Here is a 24,476-nt window from a genome sequence, read left to right on the forward strand (position 1 = left end):
TCCACTGCCCTCTGCCGTGGGGACTTGCGCTCAAAGTGCTCTGCTCCTCGCTCCCTCCCTGCACTGCCCCCCAGTCCCCCCCAGTCCCCTCCCCCGCAGTTTCCTTTGCATCTGAGCTTCACAGACTTCGGTTGGGGGCAAATCAGCTTTTCTATGTCGCCAAGTCTCCACACCACCTTTACAATAGCTGCCTCATATTTCAATCAGGTTACTTTTATTTTACTTAAATAAATCCATTGTTTATTTTATTTACTACATATGAAAAAACAGCATCACTTGTCATAAATAAAAGCTCAATGAAAATAAACAATGTTACAAAATCTTAAGTAAAACAACAACAAACACCAACTCAATTCAACCAGGCAAAGGGCTTGAATAGGTGTTTCTCCAAAGAAGACACACCAGCGGCCGGGGAAGGGGCTCAGCTGGCTGACCGGGGAGCACAAGCCAAAGCTACAGCGAGGTGTCCCCGCAGACCTGTCAGGGCGGCTGTCACCGCAGCACATGTGGCGACGACGTGGAGACATCGAAACCCCAGTGCACTGCTGGCGGGAATGTAAAATGGCGCAGCTGCTGTGAAAAACAGTAGAGCGGTCCCTCCAAATATTAAAAAGAATTACCATATGATGCAGCTATTCCCCTTCTGAGCGTGTACCCAAAGAACTGAGAGCAGGGTGTCGAAGAGATACTTGGCACCCACGCTGGTAGCAACGTCCGCAACAGCCACACGTGGAAGCAGCCCAGAGCCCGGACGGACGGGTGGCTGAGTGTGGTCCAGTCATACAACAGACTGTTATCCCGCCCCAAAAGGCACGGGCATTCTGGCACCTTCCACAGCACAGACGAACCTTGAGGACATTAGGCCAAGTGAAATAAGCCAGGCACAAAAAGACAAATGCGAGGTGATCCCACTTACATGAGGCACTTAGTCAAAATCGTGGAGACAGATGCAAAGCAGGATGGAGGGGAGTCATTGTCTAATAACCTCACTCAGGTACAGAGAGTCAGGTGCACAAAATGAAAATGTACAGAGATGGCTGGTGGTGATGGCTGCACAGCATCGTGACTATTTAAAACCACCGGACACTTAAGATGGTTAAGATAGTAGATTTTATGTTATATGTATTTTGCCACAGTAGAAGAAAATGGGGGGAAGAAGTTTAGCTAGATTCTATGGCCTCCTCTCTCTCAGCACAGAAAGGGACATTGTTAGAGAGTTGTTAAAGACACGCCCAGCTGAGGTGTCCTCCTGGGCATAGTCAGAAGGACTGAAGAAGAGTAGGGAAGGGAAGAACTTTGTCGCTGAGTGGCTATTGGTAACTGTCATGGTGGGTGCCACCTCCAGCTGTGGTGCTCAGGTTGCTGTAAGGACCAATGAAAATTGTACCTCCTTTAACTGTCTGGCGGACCATGTTCTCGATCCCTGGACTTCCTACTGTCAACTAGATCAGAACAGGATATTTTAATTCCAAGGAAATAGATGATAATGAAGTGAACCAAATCCTAACCCAGAGGGAACAGAAGATAATCCTAGCCTTGGGTTTTTCTAATTTTCAAAACACGGAGCACTATCCTTGTGGGTGGCAAATGATCCTCAAAGACAGTGCCTTTCTCTCTCCTGGACTTGGACTCAAGGACTGAGCAGAAAGGAAGGGGGTCTGGGGGATAGATTAAGCTGATGCTTGAGTTCCATGGCTGTGTAATAAATCACCCAAAATTTAGTGGTGCAAAATGGCCATTCATTATGCCATGGATTTTGTGGGTCAGAATTCAGACAGGGCACAGTGGGGGAAGCTGGTCCACAGTTGGAAGTTTTGAAGTCTAGGGCCTCCTATCATCTGAGGCTCATTCATTTACATATCAGTGGTTGGCACTGGCTTTTCGCTGGGAGGCCTCAGTTTCTCTCCATGTAGGTTTCTCAATGTGATCTCTCCAAGTGAGGGCTTGTTTGAGCTTCCGCCCAGCATGGTGGCTGTGTCCAGAGGACAGGTGTCCCAAGAGAAAGAGCCAGGTGGAAATTTTAGCACCTTTTATGACTTCACCTGGGAAGTCCTTCTTGTCACATTTGCTGCACTGTTTTTTAGAAGTGGATCAATCAGACTAAAGAGGATGGGGTGCTATTCAACTCCACCTCTTATAGGAAGAGTGTCAAAGGATTTTTGGACATGTGTTAAGTTGACTATAAGTGCCCTGAGACATGAAGAGCAACTCCAGGGCCTCAGACCTGTTTCTCTTCCTTCCCCCATGTGGCCTGTGACTCTCTGCCATGTCCTGGGTTCCCAGGAAAGGCCACCTCCAATCCAATCCAAGCTGATGGGGTAGGTGGTGGCCCCGAGAGAACTGCCCAATGACACTGGGAGCACTGCCCCTCCTTGTCGTCCTTCCCTCTGGTCAGGGAACTTTGCTAAGGGAGAGACTATAAGGGCTTCTTGGTGTCCTCAGAAGTCAGCAGTCCATAGGAAGCATTCATTCATTCACCCATTCATTTATTCATTCACCTACAAATCTTTTGTGACTACTTCCTATGTCCCCAAGGACAGTTCTCAGCACAGATGGCCTTGGTAAAGACAAACTAGACAAGCCCTCATCTTCTGGGCATGCTCCATGCAGAAAACAGGTCCCAGGTGAGCTGGGACTGGGAAGGAGAAGAACCTGTCCCTCCCTGAAGCCACAACCTCTGTGAAGGGGGCTCCAGCAAGTCCCAGCCACCGCAGGACCACTAATGCTGCTTGGTTGACTTTGCTCCCAGGCCAATGCCCACACCCACTGGCTCTGAGCTCCTGGGAGACGAGTGTAAAGTACACCCAGGGCCCAGGCAGGCAGGTCTTGTGCAAGGAAGGGTAGGGTGTCATTAGGTGAACAGTGAGAAATGCCGCATTCCCTTAGCCCCTGAGATGAAAGATTGCAGCCTTTCTGCTCGGCCTTTCATCTTTCCTATTCCTCCAGGGGTGGGGAGCTGCAGGACCTGGGGCAGCAAAGCAGCGGGCAGGGTGTGAGTGCGCGGGTGTGCCTGTGTCTGTGTGTTCGTGTGTCTGTGTGTGAGTGTGTGTGTGTGTGTTAGCGTGGCCTCCCGGCAGCTGTCCCGGCCCCCACCTCACTGCACCCCGCCTGGCGCTAGATCCCCGCCCCTCGCTGTGCTGGGTGCTCTCTGGGCCCGCTCCCTCCTCGCCTAGGAGGAGACCCCCGGTGCTCCCGGGGTTCAAAGGCCCCGCGCCGCAGCTCCAGCCCCTCCGGGGGGCGGGGAGGCGAGGGGGTGGTGCGGGAGCCAGAAAAGCCTGAGCCCAGAGCCGGCCAGCCCTGTGCAGGGATGGGTAGCGTGCTCTGAAGTTTGTGACCGCGGCAGCCAACTCCTGGCGGGAGCCGGGACCAAGCGACTGAGCGGCCGCCTGGAGCCCCACAGTTGGAGGGTGAGGCCGGCTGCTCGCGGCCCCAGAGCCCTTCCGAGGCCACAGGAGTGCGTCCTCCAGGCCCGGTGCTCCCGCGCCTGATCGGGGTTCATGGAGCTGGGGCTGTGGCTCCTTTTTGGGCTCACAGTGACCTCTGCCACAGGTAAGAGGGAGGGGCGGGGCGCCTCTTCTGGCGGGAGCGCACACAAAAGGACCCTGGTGTGGGGGGCGTGGGGAAGGCTGCATTACGGGGAGCAGCCTCTTGCCTGGGCTGGCCATCCCTGGAGGCGCCTGGGGGAGGGCTGGGGCCAGAAGCGGGTCATATGGACTACCCCAGGAGCTCTGGAGGTTGCATGTAGCCCACGCGCAGACTGGAGACCTGTGGCCTAAGCCGACTTGGTCAGTTTTTCATGAAATTGGGAACTTTTCAATAAGTTTGCAAACCCTTCAGAAACTGTGCAAAATGATTACAAAGTTTTGAGAAAGCGTGCAAAATGCTTGCAAATTTCCAACGGGTGCAAATAGCTTGCAGACTTTGCAGAAAGTGAAAATAGCTTGCAAGCTTTCCACCAAGTTTCTGCAAACTTTTCAGAAACTGGGCACATAGCTTTGCAAACTTTTTAGAACATTTGGCATAGCTTGGAGACTTTCTAGAAAATGCAACTAGCTTGCAAACTTTGCAGAAATTTTGGTGGTCTCCTTCTGCCAGGATTTTGGGGGGGTGGCTGGGTGGCATGCATACTCAGGAGCCCCTCAATCTTCCTCCTGCAGGATTGGTGCCTTGTGCCCAGCCTGGGGAAGCTGGTGGGAGCAGCGTACCCCAGACCCACCCTGCAGCCAGATCTGAGGGGGACATTGGGGAGACCGTGGTCACCACTGCAGCACAGGGTCCAAGTCCCCACAGCCCTGGGCAGAAGCAGGGACCAGGTTGGTTTGGGGAGCAGGCGGCTGAGGGGAGCCCTGTGCGTCACCGAGCCAGACGCTGCACGTGTTTCACCTACAAGGACAAGGAGTGCGTCTACTATTGCCACCTGGACATCATCTGGATCAACACCCCTGAGTAAGTGAGCCCAGGCAGGTGGGGATGTGCCTAAGAGGGTGGGGGTTTCCCATGCTAGGCCATAGCCTCACACTCCCAGAGGACCTGGTCCCACCCCAGCCCCATCAGTCCAGAGCCTTCCCTGGTCCAGATTCAGCTCTTGCTGGGTCTTTTGCCAGCCCAGGTTCCATCTGCAGGTCAGGGTGTGACCCCCATCCCCTTGGAGGGCTTGGTCCAGGAGAAACCCAATCCCAGAGTTTCTGATCCGGTGGAAGGGGGAGCCCTCCCTCTCAGTGAAATGAGCCAGCCAGAGGGATTAGATACCTGAGAAGTCCCTCTGAGATGGAGGAAGCCCCAAAGTTCCCTCCTGCCCCAGGGGCTAAGGGGGCCATCCCCCCTCCTGACCCTGCCAGGCTCCAAGGAGTTTCAAATTCCTTGAGAGCAGCCTGTCACCAGGGAACAGGGAACATGGGGGTGGGCTTGGCAGGGCCTGGTGGAACCTGCCGATCAGGGTGAAATTCCACAGGTGCCAGGCTCCTTTCCTCCCAGGGGTCACCGGTCCTCCTACAGGCTAGGTCCTGTCACCCGCTGTCACCCACAGCCTCCCTAAGGACTCCTCTCCAGTCCCTAAGGACTCTCTCAGGACTGAGACAGTACTGCCTGAGTTGTCCTGGGTCTGCCTGGCTGTGATGCCAACCCTCTCTCAGGCCATGGACAGTGCTCTGCTGTAGGAGGGGCTGCTGGCTTCCCAGCTCACCCCCTCGATTCAGGAACCCCTTCTGCAGAGGCACCGTCCTGCAAACAGCAAAGAGGGCTTGACTCTGCTCTGGTGACCAGCCTCCTAGGCTTTGTCCTTCCCATCTCTAAAATCTGGGGCTTAGACCAGATTCTCCACATTTCGTACCCTGGGTGTTCTTGGGATCTCTTGGGACTCCCAGAGCCCTGCTAAGGATTCTTGTAGAGGAGCTGGTGTGAACAGGAACCCTGGGCCTGGAAAGGAAACTTTGTCACCGTATTGGGAGCCACCTTGATTCATGTGCCTCATGGTTTCCTCCATCCCCAAGCCAAGTAACCTCTGAGCACGCTGGGTAACACCTCTGACGGCCTCACTTCCCACCTTGTTCCTTGGACACCTGGAGAAAGACGTGCAAAGCAGGGTAAACCAATGGCCGCATGCCTTTCAAACCAGGTGACTTCACAGTGAGACCTCTAATGACATTTAGATAGATCTGGAAAGTCACCCAGTATGCCAGAATGGCAGGCAGGTGACAGGCAGCTTCACCCAGCAACCCGGACACAGGCACAGGGTCCCGGGCACAGAACCCCCACCCTCAGTTTGAGGCACAGGGTCCGGGGCACAGAACCTCCACCCTCAGTTTGAAGCACAGGGTCCCGGGCACAGAACCCCCACCCTCGGTTTGAGGCACAGGGTCCGGGGCACAGAACCTCCACCCTCAGTTTGAAGCACAGGGTCCGGGGCACAGAACCATCCACCCTCGGTCTGAGGCACAGAGTCCTGGGCTCAGAACCATCCACCCTCGGTTTGAGGCACAGGGTCCCGGGCACAGAACCCCCGCCCTCGGTTTGATGCTCTGTTGCTGCTGTCTTGAAAGTCTTAATACTTTCTGAACCAGAGGGTCCGTGCTTGCATTTCATCCTGGGCCCCATGAATGATGTGGCCGACCCTGATGCTGAATGGGCCTGCCGGGCTGTGCATGCTCAGGCTCCTACACACAGTCAGTCCACAGCAGCCTGCCCCATTAGCTTTCCGTTTATGGGGAAGATGCAGCGATACGTGGTCTGGAGGGGTTCCTAGGCAAGGCTGCCATCAATTGCCTCCAGGTCACCTTTCCTTATGGCCCCCAGCACCCCGACACTTGTCACGATTCTTATCCTGCTGTCATTGTGATCTGACCAAGTTAGCCTCACAGCCCCAGCGCCCAGGGAGGTGACCCGCGGACCGTCTTGCCTTGGCAAGAATCCCAAGCTGTGGATCAGTCTAGAGAAAGAAGGAAGCCAACCGGGTTAGGGGCAGGGGCCGTGGGCAGAGGAGGACGGCAGCGGAGGAAGAGAGAATTCGGAGGCCGCCGAGGCCCTCTGCCCGTTCCCAAGCCCCCGCACGGGCTGGGGGAACCCATGGCCTGAAGTGCACCGGGGGCCCGGCCAGCGCCCCCCGGGGACCCTGCCTCGGGGTTCCGAGCCGTCCCGCTCGCCCCAGGTGGAGCCGTGGGCCTTTGACTTTTCCCAGGACAGTCGACCTGCCGACGGCGCCTCGCCGTATGATTTACACCTTCCTCTCTTCCCTGACCCTGGCTCATTTTAAACACTAGGCAAGGGATTAAATATGGTGTTTGGGAGTCTCGTGAGCTGCTCAGGAAACAAAAATGACAATAGCCAGACTTGAGGTTCTGAAGCTAGACAAGCAAAATTATTTTTATGAGGAAGGTTTTCGGACGGTCTTTCCCTTCCTCCCTTTCCCCCTCCTCCCCCCTCCTTTCTTCTTTCCTTGCTTCCTTCCTTCTCCAAATTCTCCGTTGATATGTAGACCAGGCCACTTGTTATCTTTAAAACATCTCAGACAAGTTGCAATGTGAGAAAATGGGCTGTAGGGTCAGAAAGGGGGTGTTTGGAGAAATGAGAGTCTGAAAAGGGACTCAGCTGCGCTGAAGGAGCAGCGTGGGCACAACCGGGTTCTCCAGGAGCCCTCGGAGCCCCGCCTCTCTCAGCTGTCGCCCCCTCTCCTTTTTCGACCCCCCAGGTCTCTAGAAACTTCTCCAGGTTGGGATTTCCTCCCTGCCCTGCAGCTGGCTGCTCTGAGGACCCAGAGGGTCTTGATCCTCACGCCTAAATAAGAGTCTTGGACTTCGGGTGTCCTTCCTCCTACTGCCCATTGAGTCTGGGAGATGGGCACAACCATCTACTTTATCTTGGAAGGACGTTTGCAAGGTTGCGGGCTCTCTGTGAGTGTGGTCCTTTGTGCCACCATTAAGGACCTGAAAGCCACAGGAGGGATGCTGGGGTTTCTGCTGAGACCTGCTCTGCTGCTCGTGTGGCGTTAACGTCTGGTTCAGGCACGAGAGACCATTTACTCCCCGAAGTATCTATCTTCCAGGTGTGAAGCGGGAGGTTCTCCGGTTCTCCTGGGCTTTCCCACATGCTTAGCTCTTCTGGACACGCAGCACGCAGCACGCGAGCTCGGGTTAAGTCCTGCCACCTGATGGTTCTTGGCTTTGCTGTCACTGCGGCGCTCACGTGCAAGGCTTTCCCCCACCAGCGAGGCTCCTTGCTCCAAGGGGGCGTGGACGCTCTCCACAGGCCCTCACTTCCCTGCAGACGGGTGTGGGAGTGAGGATTTTCCCAGTGATGCTGCCCATAACTCCCATCGTGTCCCACCAAGGTCCATGGCCCCCAAAGAGGAAACCAGTGTGTCCTGGGCATCTGCCCTTCTTGTCCCTGTGGAGGCAGTGAGATCACCGCTAGTCCATGGGACGGTATGATTTTCATGGCCTTCCTTGGCCATGCTAGGAAGCTCCTCAACCTTCCCCCAAACAACCTGCCATTGCCAACAAAAGCAAAAACAAAACCCCAAATCAGAGAAAACCACATCCCATCACATGGTTGTGGAGAACTGGCCAAGAGAAGATGACAAGGGAGAGGTAGTGAATAAGCTGTTCCATGAGTATCCTTATAAAACAGAGCTTTCCTACGACGTAGCGGGGAATTGTATTAGTCAGGGCCTCCAGAGAGACCGAGCCCACAGGACCTGTGTGTTTGTGTGTGTGTGGATATACATGTCTATAGAAATACACAGAGAGGAGTTGATGTTGCAGGCTGAGTCCAGAGGCATTCTAAAGGCAGAATTCCTTTCTCTTCAGGGCATCTTAGTCTTTTCTGTTAAGGCCTTCAACTGATTAGATGAGGCCCACCACACTATGGAGAGTAATCTGCTTTACTCAAAGTCTCCTGATTTAAATATTAGTTACATCTAAAACATACCTTCCCAGATACACCTAGACTGTTGTTTGACCAAATATCTGGGTACCATGGCCCAGCCAAGTGGACACACAAAATTACTCACACAGAGCTATCAGTTCTAACAATACTCCACAGTGGGCCAGCCCCTCTGTACCTGCCACTGTACACCTGGCTGGAGAGAGGAGCCAGCCCATCAAATGGCTGATGGGACTTCAGGACACCCAGCAAATAGCCTCACTTTGTTCCCAAGAATTGAGGGAACCTGCCATCTGTTAATCCCTCCAAGGTCATAATGAGGGCCATTGTGATGCTGTAACAGTGACAGTGTGTTTCAACGCTCCGAGACACATGGGCCGAAGGGTAGGAATGAATTTATGAGAAGAGCAGTGCAGAGTGTTTGAAGTCATGACTGCGTTGGACAACCTGGGATCTACAACCCCTACTCATGGAAAGACTCCAGACCCAGGGGCTTAGACTTGACATGTGGCCTGGGGTTGGTGCCACCCTCTCTCTGCACCCCATGTAAGGTGCAGACATTAGTTAACTCTAGGATAGTGACCTACTTGGTCACCTCAGCTGCTCCAAAACGTGCTAATGCAGACTCAGCCCAGCAGCAATGACATTCATTTGGGGTTCTTTTCCTTCCCAAAGAAGTAGAGTAAAAATAACAATCATAATCACTAACACAACTTGTATTTTAATGTCTTCTAACCACAAAAAGGCAACAAGTCAACAGATTCACCTTTGCTCCCTGTGTCATCTAAGAAAAGCGTGTCAGCATGCTCCTAGGAAGAGACATTCCAAATTGTAGGACATCCCAGTGGAGTGGGTGGATCTGGAACCCCAGCTTCTTGCCGATGTGGGGCCAGCTGTGCACCCACCGTGTGATTTCATGGACCCACTAACAGTCACCTGACCCGTGAGCCACGTTGGGGGTGTTGTTGATGGAGATGCAGGGAGAGTGTTTCTGGCTATCATGACAGTCGTGGAAATGCAGATGGTGGTGGCGGCAGCATCGATGTTGACTGGGATGCCTGTGAGTAAAGATGGGTGAGGATGGCATGAGAAAATACTTGGGACACGCTCGGCCAGTGTCTGGAATGCAGTGAGCACGCGGCATCTGAGAGGCATGACCATAAAGAAACTCTGCAGCCTCCTTGCCGGGCCCGGGCCCTGCCTGCGGATTCCTGTTCTGTGGTCGGACACCAGTGAGTAGGGTTCTCTCCCAAGCTTTGCTGAGGGCGGCCTCCTGGGGCCATCCAACCTCGGTCTTGCCCAGGCCCCCCGGAGGGCTTGGTGGGAGGCCTGTTAGCATCCGATCTGCATACGGTTTACAGACCCTGGGAAAGGTGTGCCAGGCTGCTGCCGCTGATAAGCGGCTTGATAAGGATCCTGGTGGCCAAAGGTTGCTCCAGGCTTGCTGAGATTTGGTCCCACCCTGTGTGTCCCTCCTTCCTTGTTTTCTATTGCTTCCTGTTCACCTGGGGACATACGGGAAGGTTTGGGGAAGAGGACCCATGTTCTCTGCAGCCAGTGGCCTGGGTTCCCTCTGCTAATGGGGAGACCTGACAGTGACTGGGGTTTGGCCTTGCGGGATAATTTGAATGATCTGCTTAGAGCCCCCGTGAAAGGCTCGCGACGAGACCTTGGTAAGGGTCTGCCTGGGTTCTTCTGCTCAGAGCTGACTGTCCAGCAGAGTAAACATAATGCCTTGTGATATGCAGACTGAGGACCTCATGGGGCCCTGGGACCCTCGTTCCCAATATCACGCAGCACTGCCCAGTACCTGAAGTGTGGGTGACCAGGAAGTAGTCCCAGGAAGTACTATGGACAGCTATTTGTGAAAAATAATAATGACGCATAAGAGAAAATGATGCCAGCCAGGCTGACAATGATCTTGAACTCAGAGCCTGACTGATGGTGGTTTATTTTAGGAGTTTTTTCCTTTCATTTCTTTATTTCCGTCTCCTCTCTGGAAATCTAGCATGTGTTTAGATTCTGATTTTGAGTTCAAGTAGCTGTCTCTTAGCACATTTCAAGGCCAGACGTGTCTTTAAAATGTGAGGGCCTTGGGGCTCCATTTCAGAGTTGGCTGCGGAGGTCTGCTCACACCAGTGACCTTTCTGTTGGGGTCACTTGGCCCAAAGGCCCCCTTTCTGCCCGGAAGGGTCTAGTAGGTGAGGGTCCGTCCAGGTGCAAAGCCGGGCCTAATTGAAAGGCAGCTGATCCTGGCTCCCTGAGAAAAAGAGTGACTAGAGCCTGGGGGCTGTTTCATTTGCAGCCAGAAAACTTGGTACACAGAGGTCATGACCCTGTGTGACCCTGGAGGGAGAATTTGGATTTCTGCTACAGGAAAGGGACTTTGCAGCTCAGAACTTGGCCTTAAATCTGAAGGCAGATAAAAGCTGTGACATCTCTGGTGTGGTTTATTCCTGTAAGAATTTGACAAAAAGGACACAGAGAGGTGGAGCGCTTGCCCTCAGGAGGCCCCGCGGCGGAGCTGGCACCCTGCGCCCCTTCTCTCCCTGCTGCCCATCCTGCGCTGGGTACACAGCACCTCAGCGAGTCCGATGGCACCGGAGAGGGGCCCCCCTTCTTCCTCCAGGTAGCCCCGGGAAACCAGTCAGCTTTGGAGCACATGAAGCTGTTCATATGAGGAACTGACCGGCTATGCTTCTGTGTCATGTTTCTGAATAGCGAGTTTCTTAAAATGGTGCACACATGTACGCACGCACACATGCATGCACACACATGTGCACATACATGCACATACACTATCTCATTATTTGGAATAGGAACCAATTTTATTTTAGAAAATAAATCCAGACAGTGGCCACAATATGGATGAACTGCTTGTCCAGACAGTATTTGGGGTGCGTCTAGCTCCTGCTCACCTATTAAATCCCCCAGGAACGGACGAGCAGGACGGGGCGTCCAGGCGACTTCCTCATCACCCCCTCCTCGGGGGTCTCAGGAGCCAAGAGCTCTTAGAGAACTTGGCTGTGTTCAAAGGCCAGGAGGCACAGGCCTCTGACTTTTATGGCCTCAGGGCCAATGTGGCAGAGGCCTTAATGCACAGTAACTCTAGACCAGGGCAGCCAGGGGCCCTGTGCTCTGGCCCAGTGATTTAAAAAGCAGAGACAGATGCATTTCATGAGAAAGGCGCAGAGGCCGATGAGGTTCTTTCTCAGCGGTGGCACAAATGGCCCATGGTGGACAGTTTTGCCCACGATTTGGGGAGTATAAACAGCTTTGCTTAAAGGCCGAAGCAAGTCAGTGAGGAGGCAGAGTGTACGTGTCTCTTCTGGATTTCATAGCTCTGCTTTCCACGGGTTTCCTACAGGGTCAAGAGCAGGGTGAGGGGAGGGACGCTTTCCCTCAGCAGCAAACTTTAAGGAGATGCCAAAAAGTCACCAGCGGAGATAAATACAAATTACTGTATTTTTTAAAAAAAATCAAAGAGAAAACATTTCATAATCGATAAAATATCAGCATTTTTAATAAAGGCAGGACCTGTGCTTCCCGACTTCCCTTGCCCACCTGTCCTACTCCTGGTCCTGGTTCTTGTTTGGAGATAAAGCGTGTATCCCTCGGGGGACTCAAGTCTTCTTAGTTGGAGGCAGGTGATCAATGGCTCACAGCTACCAACAGGCCACAGACAATTCGACCTGGAGGAAAACGAGAGTGTGTGTGTTATCTTTGCATGGGGAGTGTTCCCTAGGACTTTAATCCTTCAGGTGAAATCTCCTGGAAATTAGCAAGGGTATCTTCTCTTGCTCCCTGGGGATTATTTAAAGGGATATGTGATGGTTTCTGCATTTTAAAAAAATCCCTCCACAGATACCCCCAAATTTAAAAACAAGGCCTGTTCCTTCTTTTACCCCTTCTCTTTCCATGGCTGGGAACTATTTTGGGACCCATCTGTCTGCAGCTTTGCATAAAGTTATAATGAGGCCGTGCCAGACAGATGTGGATTTCTCGTGCCTACATTCAACCTGGAATTCGTCAGGGTCGCTGGGGGCTGGAGAGAGAAACTCTAGCCTGACTCGGAGGACGCATTTGGGTTGTACCAGCAGGAGGGGAACCAGCTAATCTGGCGGATTCTGTAGACCGTGTCATCCCCATGTTTCGGAGCAGTTTGTGGCTCTAATTTTTTTTTATGAGCTGTAACCCTTCAAAATCCACACCGCGCAACAAACACAGGATTTTTCTGTTACTCTCCTCTCCTCTGAGCGCCCCGCTTCCTCTAAATGTCCCTGCACGTGCTCTCGCCGTGTCCGCAGAGGACTGTGTCTGTGTCCCGGTGAGCTGGTGGCCACTACAGTCTGTGGCTTTGGGGTTATTTTTCGGCTCAGTTATATGGTAACAGGACCTGGAAGCTTTCTAAATACAGTTGTGGGCTCCCGGGGACCTCTTACCTTACCGCGCATTCGGTGTGGCTTCACTGCTGGAAGGAAGGGCTCGGACCTTCTGCAGCGAAGGCGCTGTTGTGGAGGATGCTTACGAGACAGGGAGGGCCTTTGAGAATTTGGAGCTGGACGGACCTTCCCAGGGATCCAGCCCTTTCATTTCTCAAGCCCAGTGGGAAGACGCTTACACGGGGACTCTCAGGGAGCTAGTCTTTCATTTGGACCCGAAACCTGGGTCTGCCATTCTGGTGAAGCTTGTGGTTTCACCTCTGATGCTTCACTCGTTGTGCAACCTGGTTTCTCCACCTTGGTGCTGATGTGGCCTGCAGGGGTCCTTATCAAGAAGTAGCTCTCCAGCTTCTCCTAATCCAGAGACCATATCCTCTCCAGGTAAACCCTCCCAGATGGGCGAGTTGAGGGCAATAGTAGAATGCCAGTTAATAGCCAAGAGTTCTGTATACTTGGGAGATTGGGTGTGGCCTAAAGTCGTGGCTAATTCAGACTTCCTCCTTCCTCCCTCCCTCTCTCCCTTCCTTTCCTTCCTTCCCTTCCTTTCCTTCCTTAGCAGATATTTATTATTGAGATATTGAAGTATTATTGAACACCCATTCTGAGCCAGACGCTGCATTGGCTGCCCTGGGTGCAGAGGGGAGCGAGGCAGAAACAGTCAGTGATCCTGGGTGGACAAAGCCCAGTTGTTGTTGACCCCAGATGCAAGAAGGAAGCCACCCCTGCAGTGTAGGTGAAGAAATGATCCCTGTTCTTAGGTCTGATTGGTGAGGGTCAGCGCTCAACTCTCTTTTTACATGGATATGACTCTGGTAAAATTCCCAAACAGTTAAGTCCAGGATAAACCCAAAAGTTGTTTTTTGCGGGAGAATCCTTTAAAAAGTTAACCACTAACCCACAGCACATTGCTCATTCTTTTGATATTTTCAGATATTTTCGGCTATTTCAAAGCTGTGGGAGGAGGACCTTCCACAGTGGGGGGGAGGGGGCTGGATGAGCAGTCTGCCTTGGGGTCTTCTGACCTAAAGAAGCTAGAATTTCTGCAGTGGAAGTAAAACTACAAATTGCCAGTTTGCTCTACGTTGTTTGTGAGCAGAAAGTTTGAGTAATACTCTTTAGAACCAGAAAGTGTGCGTACGTGTTTTCTGCTTGTATAACGAGGTCACTGAGGAGCTGCATTTCCTGGCCTGCTTTCTTTCCTGGTGGCTGGAAGGGCACCCTATGGCTGTCTGGCTCGAGGCCTGGCCCACAGCAGACTTTTGCAGCCTCTGATGAGTGGACAAGGAATACATTCGCTGGAGGATAAGACTTCCGAGTGGTCAACCAGGGGTCAGGGGCTGGGCTCTCGCATCTTGGAGTAGCATGCTTGCTTCCACCTGCGTAAAAGGCAGTCTGATCCAAACCAAACATTTCATAGTGGGCACACCTGGGAAGAAAGGACTCCTGCCAGCTGAGTTTGCTGAGTTTTGTTCTGATTCTGAATGCATTTGTGTATGTGTGTGTTTTGTTGCAGTGAAGGAAATCTCTACTTGTTCCTGGCAGCTGTGGAGACTGGGTTTTTCTATTAAACCCAAGAGATGCTGGTCGCATCAGTCTCAAGAAAGTGAGTTCCAGGTCAGCTAGAGGTCACTGGTCACAAGCAACAGAAACCTAGTCCAGCTAACACAGCATAAAAGGAGTTATTGGAAAGACACAGGGTAACCCACAGACAGGTGGAGAAGCAGCCCCAGGCTCAGAAAGGAGAGGTACCAGGACAGGACTGGAGGCCCAATGGCACAATCAAACTCACAGGCAGGATGGGGCTCCTGGTGAACAGCAGCAGCTCTGAGTACTTTCTGATTTTGAGTTGTGCTCTACTCTCACTTGTCTTGGGGAAGAGAGGGCCTGATTGCACAGCTTGGCCACCTGATCAGTTCTTAGGCAGGGGGAGGTTAGGCACAATGATTGACAGCCTCACCAAGACCTCACACAAGGATGGAGGGCTGATTCCCAATGGCAGAGAGGAGATTGGATTTCAGGGGACAAAAAGCAACCAAAGTTGGCCTCAGGCTCCAGAGAATTGAGCCGTTAAGCCTTTGAGGGGGGTACTCCTGTCTCTGAGCTGGTGTTGCCCTTGTCGCCACGCTTTGCATACAGCTGGGCCCACTAGACAGTGAGCGGAGCGAAGGGATGCTTTGATAGGCTGCTAAATATTCAGCCACTTCCGATAGTGACTCCATCTTGTCTTACTTTAGAACAAAATCCTTAGCTAGCTGTTCTTTCTGGTTAAAGTTACAGCAATAGTAAACGAAGGGGACCCATACTTCTTTGCCCAAGACGATATTGCTAAGCTCAAAGAGCAGGTGAGTGGTGCTGGCTAAGGAAGGAATTTAATAAAATCTGAAATCGAGCCGTAGTTAGAAAGTGCGTTGGAGTCTGGAAGTTGTTACTCTGGGGATTGGTGGGAGGTAGTATCTAATGACCATGGTGCCTGGCAGCTGGGGCTGCCTCCTGCTTGCCTGTCTGCCGCCGAGAGGTGAGCCCCAGGACCAGCCTGTAGAGTCGCGCCTTCTGGGCAATGTATCCCCTGGGCCCAAAGGAAATATTGCCTTTGCTTCCCCATTTTAGGAGGAAAAGTGACTGAAGGAGGTAGATGGTCAACTTGACATTTGATTGTGATGTGGAAATGTCTTATTTGTTGGTGAGACACTCAGTCAGAACTTAGACTTTTTAAAATGGAAAGCAACTCTATACAAATAGTATAAAGTGCTAAGTTTATCACCATGTCATGTGATCTGCCTGGCTTTGCTTTACGGGACATCCCATTAGATCAGGGACTGTAAACTTAGATGTCCATAAGGGCCATGCAGGTGACAAAAGTGAGCAAAGAAGGACAAGTGTAAAGCTACTTGGAGTGGTGGGGACTGGGGCAAAATGGAGCGATAATGCGCAATGCCTTTGTGAGCTCCATATGATTGCTGTGTTGGAGGGCGGGGTTGGTGTTAGCATAACTCCAAGTTATTCAAGAGAAGCTGGAATTTGGGATGTTTATGTGAAATTTTCAGTTTAAAGAACCCCTTTGCTGATTGAATAAAGCCCATAAAATGCCAATTTGGTGACCTAAGTTAAAACTGTGTGTACAAGGCCACTTGTCTGTCTTGTTCACAGATGCTAGCCCAGAGTCTAGCCCAGGCCTGCTCAGCAAAAACACTCAGGAGATATTTGTGAAGTGCTATTCAATGGGTGTGCGTGTGTGTGTGTGTGTGTGTGTGTGAAAATTGGGTTTTTGAGGGAATGATAGTTTGATAAACTTTCCTGAGACTTTAGAATTTGGCCAGTGAAGCTCCTTTTGCTGCCTTTGTGAATATCTGTATCTTTCTTTTAATATTCAGGTGTAGAAGCGAGTTTCCTGATTAGAAAGATGGAGATCATTAATTCACTTATGAAAAGGCAGCACTGAATTTAAAAACAGAATCTTAAAAAGAAAAGAAGTCAGCTTTCCTTATTTAAAAACTTCTTGTAGAGAGAAAGAAAATGCTTTCAATATGATGCTGCCAATGAAGAATGAATACGGGCGATTTGGAAGGTTAATATTTAATAACGTTTATATGTGACATTTGGGGGAAAGTGGCAAGCAAGGAACACAGTGATAAATAAGACTCCGACATCTCCATCACTGAGCAAATAATGAATGTTCTGACCGTGTACGATGCGGGGCAATTTATCACACAGAGACGCCACACTAGATGTTGCATCTGTAGGTGTGCTGGAGGGTGTCTTGTTTTGTCTAAGAGCATCTGGGTTGATCTCATCTGCTTGTCTTTGGTACGGAGCTCTGAGTTATAACTGAAACACTAACAGATTGAAGAGCTGCCTACCTTGATTAAGAACTGTATTCTCCAAACCCTATCGGCTAAAACAGTTGGGCAGAGAGTATACTAGTCAAAGGTTCTCAGCCAATTTAACTGCATTTTCATGGTTCCACCATTATGTCTTTCCAATTCACCATTCAAAAAGCAGCACATGCCAAAGAGCACTCAGACAACTGAAATACAAGTGCTTATTAGGCTTGTATGTGGAATGATGGACCAGCCAAAAGGAAGGGTGGCAAAGAGTGGCATTGCTATGCCAAATGACTCTCCAGTTCTTTATTACCCTTACCCCTCTTTATTGCTTAGTCACACATCTCAAATGCAGAACTGGTAGAGGGGATATTTCTGCCTGATAAAACTGACTTGAAATCTCAAACTAAGTAAGCAATAAGAGTAGCCAGCATTACCTTACTGTTAACTCTTGGTAAGTATTTTCCATGCAGTGCCATGTCTCAGCCAATCTGTCCAACAGCCCTTTTGTAGATCAGGAAACTGTTGAGAGGGTGGAGTGACCATCATGTAAGTGCTTTACAACCTAATGATGGAATTACCAGATAACCCTTCTCTGCACTGTGTACCTTGCACATACCTGTATGTATGGGCTTATATTGTTCCCTTTACCTGCTTTCATACCCCAGTAGCATGTGAACTCCTGAAGGCACAGACACACACATGCCTTTCTGTATCTCAGTAACTCGAATAATACTAGGTGTTATCTCACTATATGTATAGTGAATGCTTGGCTACTGTTGGAGTTCTTTGTAATGAAATTTTGTGGTTATTGAACTCTTTAGGTTGGAAAGAATTCAGGGTTGTTGGACTAGATTATCTCACGAATAACTACCAGCAGCTCAATCAGGGGTTTCCATTTGTCCAACCTGGTGCTAAGTTTATGACAGGTACAGAAGACCTACCTCCTACTTTAGAGGAGCTAGTGACCCACTCTTAGAGCTGGTCAAGAATGATCCCCACCTGGGGCCCTTTGAGCCCGAGGGCTGCCTCTGCCACTCCTCTGGCCATGTCTGCAATCCCACTGCAAGGAGTCTATGGGAGAAAGCCACAGATTGTCCCTTCTAGACCATGTTCCATATTCAGGATCCTGGAATCTCCTACCCAAATATCCCCAGGCCCACTTCCAGGGTCTGACAACCGGGGACAGAGCAGGGCTCCAGGGACATATCCCGAGGCCTACAGGATGGCCGAGGTGTGGTTGCCAGCAGCATGAGGGGTAGTTGGAGCTTGGGGGTGCGTCTGTATGGGAGGGGATGAGCCCTCCCCCCTGGTGTGAGGTGGCGCAGCATGAAAGAGTAGGTGCTGAATTTCCTTGGTCTGCCATCTTTCAACACAAACTCCAAGGACCCTCAGAATTCTAAACTCAAGACTGACCTTCCAAGGTGTTTTGAAGCCACATTTGTTCAGGTACAAGGGTAGACTGTCTTATTTAAGAGCTTATCAGATTGATTTACAACCAGTCAATTTTCTACCTGTGGGAGGCGGGCTCCATGGGAACTGGGACTCTTGTTAGGGATGGGCCCGGGTCAGCCGGCAGAGCGCACACATCAAACACCTGGGCTGGGAGCAGGTTCCCCACCTCTCCCTGTGAGAAACTAAGGGGCGTACCCCTCTGTAATCATTTTTGAAAACAGCAAAGGATCGTTTGCATACTAGCTCTTTGCCCTTGGCTGCTGGCGAAGCGCTTAGCGTCTCTCTATTAACTAAGAACGCGGTGCGTCGCTTCCTTCCTTAAAACACTCGGAGTTTTCGCTGAGGCTGAGTAGCTCTACCTACAGAAATGCAGAATCAGCTGACGGCAATTCCAGATGCAGGTCTCGCTGTCGATGGGAAAATGGGAGCCTTGTATTTCCTTGTGTGTGATTTTCACTGAGAAATGGGGCCTTTTCTTAATGTCAGCACTTAGAGATTTAATGTGGCCCCATGGCTGGAAAAATATACCTTTAACCAAATCCTGCCTCACAACAATGTCTGTATTGTTTGGCTCCCCCCACCCCCATTTCCCATTCCTGAGGAAAGATTTTTTTTTTTGCAAAGGTGATTCTCAGAACAGGACGGACTGGTGAGCATAGACTGCTCCGCTCTGGGCCAGCCTCGGTTCAGAAGGGAGTGCCACCGGCGTGGTGACATATGATACACGGTAGCATTCCTCAGTCCCAGCCCAGCAGGGAAGAAGTGAGGTCTGGGTGTGAGGTTACAATGGGGCACCCCCACTTTGCCCTCACCACCCCAACAAGGCTCCATGGTGTGTGTTTCAAATTAAAGTAAATTCAATTTGATTTAATTTTGACAATGTGGAGAGGATGTCAGATCCCCCTTTGAGGTGGATGATTGGTGAGACTCTGTGGGGTTCGCAGAAACCAAGGAGGTTAATTCTGGGGACTGGCAGTAAAACCGAGACTTATTGGAGAAGTGACTTTGGGCCACATAAGTTTCCTCTACTTATTGGTAATTTATCCCCCAAATTGTGCTCAATGGTGCTAATGAACTAAGCACAAGCTTTGAACTTTTTCCCACGGTGCTGCCGGCAGCCCTGTCCCTGCCCTGCGAGGGACAGCCTGGATGCACTCGAGCGGAGAAACTTAAACGTTTATTGTTCCGAGTGACACCATCGCCCTCCTCCCAGCGCTAACCATAAACAAAGTTGGTAAACAGTTTCAGACTTCTCTTCATAGGCCGTTTCCCAAGGCGGGCTCTGTCATCGTCCACCCTCACAGGCACGGAGCGTCCTCTGAAGTCTCTCCGAGGCAGGGACGTTCAAGGCCAGGGACGTCTCTGTGGCCGTGTTTGCGTTGTTGTGGTCCAGCCAGTGCCGACTGCAAGGCCACGTGGGAACTGAAGAAATCCCAGGATGGGCGGGTGGGTTCCAGGCCAGCCTCGGGCTGCGGGTTAGGAAGGCGTCACTTTGGTACCGATGACCAGGCCAGGCGTTGGCTCAAGGGTGAGACTGGGGCCGGCATGCGGGTCAATGGGAACGTCTGTGTCAGGGACGTGGGTACAGGAAGAAAACCAGAACTGCCCAGCGAGGACTGCGGTTCGGTCTTGGAAAGACAAGGGCCCATGTGCCCACACCAGGCATCTGCTGGCTCCCCACAGAGAGCCTGGCTTCTGGGAGGCTGCAGAGATGGCCTCCTCTAGCTCCCCCAAGTCCTCCCCACCTTTCCATCCCCTTGTCCCCAGCACACTTTTGGGGGTTGAGGGGAACGAAGGGGTGAACTGTTCACTCCAGAAGCTTCCTCAGACCCAAAGCACAGGGGAGGGTGTGGACACCAGGTCCTGGGACATCGCTGCACCTCACGACGCGTTCCTGTGAGTTCGTTCGGCCGTGACCCTAACGCTGCTCTGTGCTTCGCAGGCGCACTGTGCCCTATGGACTGTCCAACTACAGAGAAAGCTCCCGTGGCAGGAGGTCCGTGGGGCCGTTTCCGCGGAGCCCACAGCCCTCCAAGGGGACACGGCGCTGCGCGTGTGCGACGAGCCGCGACCTGGCCTGCGAGCACTTCTGCGCCCGAACCCTGGCTGTCGGCAGGTAGGATGCCCGGTCAAGTTGGATCGTTTCCAGGCATCTGTTGTCCCGCGGGGCGGGCAAGGCTGGGGCGCCCGGTTGCGCGGGGTGCAGGGGGTGGCCGTGCCCTGACCCAGCATGCCTGCTGGGGAAGGGGAAGGCGTGACTGGACACCGGAAACCCAGCCACAGGACGTGCGGGCGGGTTCATTGAGCCGGCCTCCCCCCACAGGACCTTGGAGGCAGCGGAAGGACCGGACCAGGGAGAGGCGGTGCTGGCTGGCGGGGCGGACGGAGCGCTGCGTCCGAGGAGGTGACGCTGCTTTCCCAGGCGTCACACCTTCGAGGGCATGTATGGGGGTGGCATCTAGCCTGAGAGGTGGCCAGTGGGAGCCCCGCTGCACGTGGGGTGCCCCATAACAGGCAGCAGTGCCTTTGGTAAGTCATCTCTGAAGACAGAGCAGGCAGAGGCTGTGGACAGCCGCTCGTTGCCCTGCCCCTGGCCAGCCTGCCCTGGGCCTTAGGAGTGACCCCTTGCGTCCCTTGTGGGTCAACGTGGTGATGCTCAGCCTGGAGCTCCCTGGGCCTGGCAGGGAGCCGGCCGCTGCTGCTCAGAGCCCCTGGCCCATCTCCCCAGGCCCACAGCAGCACATGGTCTCTACAGAGAAAAACAGAACAGATCATTTCTTGCTTTGTAGCCACTGTCTCTGGACAGAGGTGAAGTTCATCCGCTCCCCAAATTTGTTTTATTTTTTTTGTACCTGCTGCTTTCTCGTATGAGATCCTCAGGGTTTCCTGCAGCCAGCCTGGATGCAGTTGTCAGTCTGTCAGTCAGGACTCATTATGAGTGACCCGCCCACACGGCTGCAGTGGGGTGGTAATTCATGCTCGTAAGAACTACCTGGAGGTGGCGTGGGTTCCTACAGGGACTGATCGAGGCGAGATTAAACCCTGCTCGGTATACAGGAGGCTTCCAAATTGGTGGCAGATCATGCCTGGTCGCCCGGAGAGGGATCTGTCAGCATTCATAATAAAAATGGAGAGGGAGGAGGGGGCTGAGGAGGCAGAGAGAGGTCCCTGGGGAGCATGAGTCAGGCCCCAGCTGGTCCTGCTTTGCCTCTTTTTTCTTTCCTCTCCTCCTGCCTTCCTTGCCCCAGACCCAAACTCCTCTTGGCGAGGGAAGGGTGTGATTAAAACCATCCATCCGTTGCATCATTTATGCATTCCCCCATGCATTTGTTCAGCAAAGATTTGTTGAGCACCTGCGACACGCCGGGCACTGTTCTTGTTGGGGACACAGCAGGGAACAAGGCAAAGAGTCGGCTTCATGGAGCTTAAATAGTGAGGGAAGCAGATAGCAGACAAATACATCCGGCACTGAGTGAGATGCATGCGGGAGAGCAGGGAAGCGGGACAGGAATTGAAGTGTTGGGGGAGGTTGCTATTTGAGGTTGAGTGGACAGGGTCATTGGCATGAAGACCTGAAGTTAGAGAGGGGGTGAGCCAGAGGGATGAGAGAAGGAAGGGGATTTCAGGCAGGGGAACAATAAGTGCAAATGTCCTGGGGTAGGAATGTGTGGGTGTGTTCAAGGTCAGAAGAGGACCTGCATAGGAAAAGCATGGCCTTGCCTTTGCTGTTTTGGTTACTGAGAATGGTGGCAAACATGTCCCACTGGGGCCTGGAAAGTTACTGTAAGAAGCTTTACTTGGGCAGAAAAAATCTTTCCTTATAAGCCATGGCCCCTACTTTCTCGCAAGACTCGAGGGAGTAATCTCCAGATTCATATTGTCAGAGCGGGAGCTGCCGCTGCCCTGAGCATACAATAGAGATGGGGCTGGTCTGTGGGAGAGCTCCTGGGCGCCGCGTCTGCTGGGTTGTCGTCACACCGTCCCAGGTGCGTGGCAGGCACGGAAATTGCCGAGAAGCACAGGAGAGGAGATTGGGTTCAAAATGGGGAGCGTGTTAGACATGGGATGGGGAGAAGTTGCCTCTCAGTAGAGATCTTCAGTAACACTCCTTTTTCTTTTGCCCCTTTCTCCAAGATAGGTTGAAATCAAGGACAGACCGAGCGAGTCGCCTTTAGACCTCCACCCTCGAAGGCTTGCCCGGGAGTGGAGTGACCCCTGCCTCAGCCTGCCCGCTCCGCCTGCTGTGCCAGGAGCCCTCCGGAGAAGAGGCCTGCCGTCCTGTCTCAGGAAGGCCTCGGCTCCTGCCCCCACGTGGTTCACATTTCCACCTCTTTTAGGACGAAGAATGAGTTCTGCCTGGGGGAGAAAACCTACCCAAAGGGGTCCTCACCTAACAACACGCCCCTACCCCAAGATTGCCCCATCCAAACGGCCCCAGTTTCCCTAATGGGGACCATGATCCCAGATGCGCCCTGGGGCCTGACACCCTGGGCATGCCTTTCCTGCAGGAGACGGGTTTGGGAGAGGCACGGCGGGGAAAGCTACTTGCTGGCTTTCGACTTGACTCTTCTTGGCGAGTCGGTGGACGCCAAGGTGACTCTTTGCAGGTGTAAACAGGTGTCCATCTCATAGTTGCCACAGCACACTCAGATCCTAACGCAGGGGGCGGCGAGCTGTGCAGGTGCCAGCTGGGGCGGCCGCAGACGTGGACCTAGCTGTACGGGCCTTGAGGCGTTCGAGGCTTATAGGATCTAGACAGAAATGTTCAGCTGTGTATGGTACCCACCAAAAGAATATCTCAAAAAAAACCCACCCCAAACACAAACACAAAGAAGAAAGGGGGGGGAAGAGAAAGAAGAACCTTGATGTCTGTGACAAGGGGAGAGTGAGCAGCTTCGGGGCCTGAACGCCGGGCAGGGCGGCATCGTGCGCCATGGGCTTGTTTGCAGGAAGCCACTGGGATGGCAGCCCCAGGTCAAGGCCATTAGAGTGAATCCCATATTTGCTGTCAAGAATAAATGTGGATCTTTGGGGAATGGCTTCAGAATAAGCCAGGAACACAAACTCTCTGTAAATTATGTAAATTCCTATTTATCTGTATAATTGGAAACAACTGGGAATTGTGGTGCCTGCCTGAAGGTCCACCGTCTTGGTCTTGTTCAGCTGCGCTCTTGCAGCCACGCTGAGATGACTGCGTCTGAGCGTGGGATGCGGGTGTGAGCTCATCACGGGGGGCAGGCCACCTGCCTCCCCCCACAGCAGACGTGAGAACTGGCATTGGGGTGCGCGCTGAGGTCGAGACTTGGGGATATTTAAGGTGGTGAATGACAGAGTATTAGCCTTGACCAAATGTTAAATACTCTATGAGGATCTCATAAGTTATGGCAGGTATAAAAGTGAATGTCTACCCGAGGAAACGAAAGGGACTGGTTTGCTGGCAGGCTCGTGTCTAGTTTAGAGAAGCAATTATTTATTGTGAAGCTCTTCTCTCCCTCAACTGCTTTTTGCGACTCTGTTAAAAAGTAAAGCTGCCCTACGTAGAGAGATTTTACGTTGCGTTCTGAATCCAAGCTCATATTTCTTAGAGTTTGAATTACATTTTTAACACGCATACTCACCGGCTCGGTGGCAAGACTGTCTCGGCGAGAGTTCCATGCATTGTGCTAACGCTCATGAAGTACTGCCGAATGCAAAATAAAGGAAATCTCAGCGTTTGCTCGGGTTTGTGGGTTTTTCTCGCTGGTGTTACAGGCCTGGCACATTACTGCCGCACGGTCCTCTGGGGCGGGCAAAGGCTGTTCGAGTTCGAGAAGTAGACCCCCCAAAGTCAAGACGAGCCAGACGAGCTGGGGCTGCTTGAGCACTAAGGAAGGAGTAGGACTCGGGGACCATCCGAGGAAGATGAGGCATTCGAGCGGTTGGGAGGAGACCGGTGTGGGGAGAGAGCTGGCCGCTTCCCCTGGGACCCTCGGTTCCCCCACGTAGAATGTGGAGCCCGGGGCTCGGGACGGTTCCAGGAGGAGGCGCAGCCAGAGGTGGGCCTCGTCAGCTTTCGGATGGGCGTTTTGTTTCACTTTGCCACTCACGGTTCTTGAGAATTAGTAGCCAGAAGTGACCACATTTTGTTTGATCTTAATCTACCAAGTACAATGTTCTTAAGCCTTTGAGACTTATAAGATGTCTCTGGGAGTTGAGAGTGTCAGGAAGGACGGGGCTTTTCTTCATTCCCCCCCCCCCCTTCCTCCCTTTCTCTCTTTCTCCTTTCTTTTGAGTCAAGAACTGGAGACCATCAGAGGCAGGGAACTGGACAGAGACCCAGCTAAAGAGCAAAGAGGAATCCAGTATTCTGAGTGGGTTTCGTCACGTTGAACCTGAGAAAACC

The 24,476-nt window shown here is 52.3% G+C and overlaps 1 protein-coding gene across 2 annotated transcripts; it reads left to right on the forward strand.

The window, feature by feature from the left end:
- The first annotated feature begins 3,272 nt into the window (after positions 1-3,272).
- Positions 3,273-23,243, forward strand: EDN3 (endothelin 3). 2 transcript variants are annotated; one of them, XM_016202652.2, is made up of 4 exons: positions 3,273-3,549; positions 4,158-4,446; positions 20,037-20,210; positions 22,229-23,243. In XM_016202652.2, exons 1-4 carry the CDS (start codon positions 3,498-3,500, stop codon positions 22,230-22,232), a joined length of 519 nt encoding a protein of 172 aa, XP_016058138.2. In that variant the 5' UTR covers positions 3,273-3,497; the 3' UTR covers positions 22,233-23,243. The 2 variants fall into 2 exon arrangements, with proteins under 2 accessions (XP_016058138.2, XP_016058129.2); XM_016202643.2 differs by having other exon boundaries at positions 22,233-23,243.
- Positions 23,244-24,476: the final 1,233 nt, after the last annotated feature.

Source organism: Miniopterus natalensis, chromosome 7, assembly GCF_054644295.1.
Source record: "Miniopterus natalensis isolate mMinNat1 chromosome 7, mMinNat1.hap1, whole genome shotgun sequence".
Classification (NCBI taxonomy): Eukaryota; Metazoa; Chordata; class Mammalia; order Chiroptera; family Miniopteridae; genus Miniopterus; species Miniopterus natalensis.